Raw genomic sequence first — 6,048 nt, forward strand, 5'->3', positions numbered from 1 at the left:
GATTTTTTGGGCTGAAATTAAAAGGGAACTCTACAAAAGACTCAATTGGTGTCTTAATAAAATACAGTGTCTTGCAAAAGTATTCGTCCCCTTGAGTTTTTCAACCTTTTCCCACATTTCAGGCTTCAAACATAAAGATAAAAATGTTAATGTTCTGGTGAAGAATCAACAACAAGTGGGACACAATTGTGAAGTTGGACGAAATTTATTGTTTATTTTAAACTTTTTTTTAAAAAAGATAACTTAAAATTGGGGCGTGCAATATTATTCATCCCCTTTACTGTCAGTGCAGCAAACTCACTCCAGAAGTTGATTGAGTATCTCTGAATGATCCAATGTTGTCCTAAATGACTGATGATGATAAATATAAGCCCCTGTGTGTAATCAAGTCTCCGTATAAATGCCCCTGCTCTGTGATAGTCTCAGGGGTCTGTGTAAAGCATCATGAAGACCAAGGAACACAACAGGCAGGTCCGTGATACTGTTGTGGAGAAGTTTAAAGCCGGATTTGGTAACAGAAAGATTTCCACAACTTTAAACATCCCAAGGAGCACTGTGCTAGCGATCATATTGAAATGGAAGGAGCATCATACCACTGCAAATCCACCAAGACCCGGCCGTCCATCCAAACTGTCATCTCACACAAGGAGAAGACTGATCAGAGATGCAGCCAAGAGGCCCATGATCCCTCTGGATGATCTGCAGAGATCTACAGCTGAGGTGGGAGAGTCTGTCCATAGGACAACAATCAGTCGTACACGCACAAATCTAGCTTTTATGAAAGAGTGGCAAGGAGAAAGCCATTTCTCAAAGATATCCATAAAAAGTGTTGTTTAAAGTTTGCCACAAGACACCTGGAGACACCAAACATGTGGCAGAAGGTGCTCTGCTCAGATGAAACCAAAATCGTACTTTTCGGTCACAATGCCAAACGATATGTTTGGCGTAAAAGCAACACAGCTCATCACCCTGATCACACCATCCCCACTGTCAAACATGGTGGTGGCAGCATCATGGTTTGGGCCTGCTTTTCTTCAGCAGGGACAGGGAAGATGGTTAAAATTGATGGGAAGGAGCCAAATACAGGACCATTCTTAAAGAAAACCTGTTGGAGTCTGCAAAAGACCTGAGACTGGGACGGAGATTTGTCTTCCAACAAGACAATGATCCCAAACATAAAGCAAAATCTACAATGGAATGGTTCACAAATAACCGTATCCAGGTGTTAGAATGGCCAAGCCACAGTCCAGACCTGAACCCAATCGAGAATCTGTGGAAAGAGCTGAAAACTGCTGTTCACAAACGCCTCCATCCAACCTCACTCAGCTCCAGCTGTTTACAAAGGAAGAATGGGCGAGAATTTCACCTCTCCATGTGCAAAACTGATAGACACATACCCCAAGCGACTGCAGCTGTAATCGCAGCAAAAGGGGGCGCTACAAAGTATTAACTTACAGGGGATGAATAATATTGCACGCCCCAATTTTCAGTTTATTATTGTCTACAAAAGTTTAAAATTAGCAATAAATTTCGTTCAACTTCACAATTGTGTCACTTGTTGTTGATTCTTCACCAGAACATTAACATTTTATCTTTATGTTTGAAGCCTGAAATGTGGGAAAAGGTTAAAAAAATCAAGGGGACTGAATACTTTTGCAAGGCACTATATATAGCAAAAAAAAAAAAAGAGATAAAGTATATAGATCATATTTTGATGTCACGATTCCGATGTGCAGAACATTCTGTATTGTTCTGCTATGGTCTCCTACAGATCCGGTAGATGTTGCTTATGGTGCAGAACATTTTGCAGGATGAATGCTCTGCTGGTCATTCACAGCACTGGGTTTCACGTTGGGCCTGGGAGGTGTTCACGCAGATGCCTTCATTAGGGAATGTGTTATGTGTCGTACTTCCTATTTACAGTTGTGATGTTGGCTCTCTTGGTCCTCAGTGTTCAGATCTTGACTCCGGACTGTTGTTGACCCGTCTCTGCCTGTCCCCCTGTTTCTGTTGTGACTTCCTGGCTTCTGACCTCGGACTTCCTCCTGACCACGTCCCCGCCTGTTCCCTGTATTTTGTATGTACTCTCCTGAAACCCTGACCTTCGGCTTGTATCCTGACCTCGTCTCTGTCTGCCCCCCCCCCTCGTGTACTGTCGTGTCCTCCTGGTTCTGATCTTGGCCTGTCTGACTACCGCTCCATTTACTGCATGCAAGTAGTGTCTAGCGCCACCTAGTGACAGTCCTCATATTTTACCTGTTAAATATTAATTGGGTTCTTTCTGCTTTTAGGTCGAACATTGGCTTGGAAATTTCTAAGGATTTAAAGCCAGTCACTGTGAAAAACTGTGGCCGTAAGTACAAAGGAGCGGAGAAATGCTAGTCCAGGGCCACATGATTTTAGGGGGGTATTGGGACTTAAGTTCTGTTACCCAGTGGTTTCCCCCTTAAAGGGCTCCACCTTCTCTTGCCATGAGAATGTATAGACGTCAGGGATAGTCCCGAAGTGCAGGAGTCGATAATAGGTTCAAGGATTTTTTTAATTTTGCAATATTTTTGTTAAATATATAGAAAAAAGAATGGATCCGACTGAGAAGTGCGGCCTCGGCTCCTATCACCAGATCCCAAGCGGATATTTCCATTACAACGTGTGGAATCCCCTACACTGCCGCATGACGCAATTCACCCAAAATGACAAACTGCAAGCGTTCCTTAAGGGGAAGAAGTTGTTCCTTATGGGGGATTCCACAGTACGACAGTATGTAAGGCACTTCGCGGAGAACCTAAAGAGTGAGTATTCTACTGTCTCATATCTATCTATCTATGTATCCCTCTATCTATCTATCTATCTATCGATCTATCTACAGTATCTATCTATCTATTATATCACAAAAGTGAGTACACCCCTAAGTGAAAATGGCCAAATTGTGCCCAAAGGGGAATATTTTGCGTGGCTGCCATTATTTTCCATTACGGCCTTAACCCTCTTGGGCCTGGAGGTCACTAGAGCATCACTGGATTCTCTTCCATCCTCCATGATGACATCACGAAGCTGGTGGATGTTACAGACCTTGTGCTCCTCCACCTTCCATTTGAGGAGGCCTCACAGATGCTCCATAAGGTTCAGGTCTGAAGACACTTGGCCAGTCCACCACCTTTACCCTCTTTGGTGAGGCAGTGGTGGTCTTGGAGGTGTTTGGGGTTGTTATGTTGGGATATGAAGGGAGGGGATCATGCTCTGCTTCAGGATGTCACAGGACATGTTTGGCATTCATGGTTCCCTCAATGATCTGTTACCCCCATAGCCAGCAGCACTTATGCAGCCCCAAACCATAACACTATTCCACCATGCCTGACTGTAGGCAGGACACACTTGTCTTTGTCCTCCTCACCTGGTCGTCGTTACAGTCGCTGACACCATCTGAACCAAATAAGTTTATCTTGGTCTCATCAGACCACAGGACAGTCCCAGAAATTTATGTCATTAGTCTGTCTTCAGAAAACTGTTTGTAGTTTTCTTGTGCATCATCTTTAGAAGAGGCTTCCTTCTGGGATGACAGCCATGCAAACCAATGTGATACGATGTGCGGCGTATGGTCTGAGCACTGACAGGCGGACCCCCCCACCCCTGTAACCTCTGCAGTGTGCGATGTATGGTCTGAGCACTGACAGGCGGACCCCCCACCCCTGTAACCTCTGCAGCAATGCTGGCAGCACTCATACATCTATTCTGAAAAGACGCCCTCTAGATATGACGCGGAGCTCGTGCACTCAGCTTCTGTGGTCAGCCATGGTGAGGCCTGTTCTGAGTGGATCCTGTCTGGTTAGACCGCTGTATAGTCTTGGCCACCATGCTGCAGCTCAGTGTCAGGCTGGTGACAATCTTCTCATAGCCTCGGCCATCTTTATGTAGAGTAACAATTCTTTTTTTCAGAACCTCAAAGAATTCTTTGCCATGAGGAGCCATGTTGAGCTTCCAGTGACCAGTATGAGAGAGTGTGTGTGTGTGTGAGAGATAACACCAAATGTAACACCCCTGCCCCCATTCACACCGAGACCTGTAACACTAATGAGTCACATGACATTGGGGAGGGAAAATGGCTAATTGACCAAGATTTGGCCATTTTCACTTAAAGGTGTACACACCAAATTTACCCTGTTATACAAACTGCACACTAACATTGTACATTGTATCACAGGGTCAGATCTTCAGCGCTGTCGCATGAAAAGATATAATAAAATATTTACAAAAATGTTAGGCGTGTACTCACTTTTGTGATATACTGTACATCATCTCATTTTTTCCTATTTTTTTTTGGTTTTAGTTGTGGACTATTTTAACCACACAGAAGATGAGATGCAATCTTGGCAAAAGACTCTTCTGGCAATTAACCTGGAAAAGTTTATCTACATCCAGTGGAAGAAACATACTTTTCCATTTGTCAGCAAAACCTTCTATTCCATCAAAGAGGACGCGTACATGGCACGACAGATTGACCAGGTCGGTGGAGGAGAAAACACCATCATAGTTCTCACTTTAGGACAACATTTCAGACCTTTCCCGTTACGAGTCTTCATCAGGTCGGCCATCAACGTCCGCAAGGCTGTAAAGAGGCTCTTCATTCGTAGCCCAAGGACCAAGGTGATCATTAAGGAGGAAAATGCCCGGGACATGGACATTGACATGGAGCGGTTCAGTGACTTCCATGGATACGTCCAGTATCTGCTCCTTCGGGACATATTTCATGGGTTAGATGTAGGGTTTGTGGATGTGTTGGACATGACCATAGCATATGCGTGTGATGTCATTCATCCACCACTAGAAGTTTTGGAGAACATCATTAGCTTGTCCTTCACTCAAGCATCATGAATAACTTTGACTATTGTAGGTCATTTCTGCAGGACATTTTAGGTTTCATGGCCTTGGAACCTACAAGAGACTGTCAAGGTCAATTCAAGACATAAACTTCTTTATATGCTGTCCAGTATGGACATGGATCTCGTCCACCGTGTAGATCTTCTTGATGCTGCTAGTAAGAAGCCATCTCAAACTGGAGTAATCAGCATTAGCATTTTAAATGTATATTGTAATGAAGTAATTAATATTTATTTTTTATAGAAAATAATTTAAATTTACCAAACATGAACAGGTTTAGCATCTCCCTTTTGTGGCAGCAGGGTATTACTACATGTGAAATTAAGGTAGTGGGGCAAGAAACATATCTGACTATTACAGCCAAGAGGGATAACAAGCTTCCATGAGAATTTTAATAATGCCAGTATGCTATGTAGCATTAGATATTACAGATTTTTGTACTATCTTGTACTATTTCCCTTCTTAATATTCCTGTAATCCAGCTAAATGGACAAATCAAAATAATGTATAGATAGGTAGATATATAGTTATCATTACAAATAGAGAGATATGAGGGAAAGAGATAGATATGAAATGGACAGAAAGATATGAAACAAAGGGTTTCTGTTCACCAGTTTTTGCGGTACCACAATGGGTTCTGACATCACCCCACTGAATTGAGCAACTCTTGTGAAACCCATAATTTCATTACAATATTTATGACAAATTAAGTTTAGACATTTTATCTAGAGAACTATGTTTTTAATAAATTCAGTGATATCTTTACTTCCTGTATATGATTGGACAAAGTATAAGGGTCCTGATTCAGATAGACAGAATGATATAAAACTTTTTCTTACATACTCCACAAAGATTTTCGGTTCACCAGTTTTTGGGGTACCAAAATGGGTACTAACACCACCCCACTGAATTGAGCAACTCTTGTGAAACCTATATTTTTTCTAGAATATTTATTACAATTTTATTTTATACATTTTATCTAGACAACTATGCTTTTCCTAAATTCAGTGATATCTTTACTTTATACAATTGGACAAAGTACAAGGCTCCTGGTTCAGATAGACAGAATGATATAAAACTTTTTCTTACATACTACCCAAAATGTTTTTGTTCACCAGTTTTTGTGGTACCACAATGGGTACTAACACCACCCCACTGAATTGAGCAACTCTT

The 6,048-nt window shown here is 42.1% G+C and overlaps 1 protein-coding gene across 3 annotated transcripts in view; it reads left to right on the top strand.

The window, feature by feature from the left end:
* Positions 1-5,640, top strand: part of LOC142245583 (NXPE family member 4-like) — a 58,731-nt gene extending 53,091 nt beyond the window's left edge. For all 3 annotated transcript variants that reach the window (XM_075318414.1, XM_075318415.1, XM_075318416.1), the window contains exons 5-7: positions 2,292-2,353; positions 2,571-2,789; positions 4,325-5,640. In XM_075318414.1, coding sequence (XP_075174529.1) covers positions 2,292-2,353; positions 2,571-2,789; positions 4,325-4,869 — 826 coding nt within the window. In that variant the 3' untranslated portion in view covers positions 4,870-5,640. The remainder of the gene's footprint in view (positions 1-2,291; positions 2,354-2,570; positions 2,790-4,324) is intronic.
* Positions 5,641-6,048: the final 408 nt, after the last annotated feature.

Source organism: Anomaloglossus baeobatrachus, chromosome 7 (assembly GCF_048569485.1).
Source record: "Anomaloglossus baeobatrachus isolate aAnoBae1 chromosome 7, aAnoBae1.hap1, whole genome shotgun sequence".
NCBI classification, from domain to species: domain Eukaryota; kingdom Metazoa; phylum Chordata; class Amphibia; order Anura; family Aromobatidae; genus Anomaloglossus; species Anomaloglossus baeobatrachus.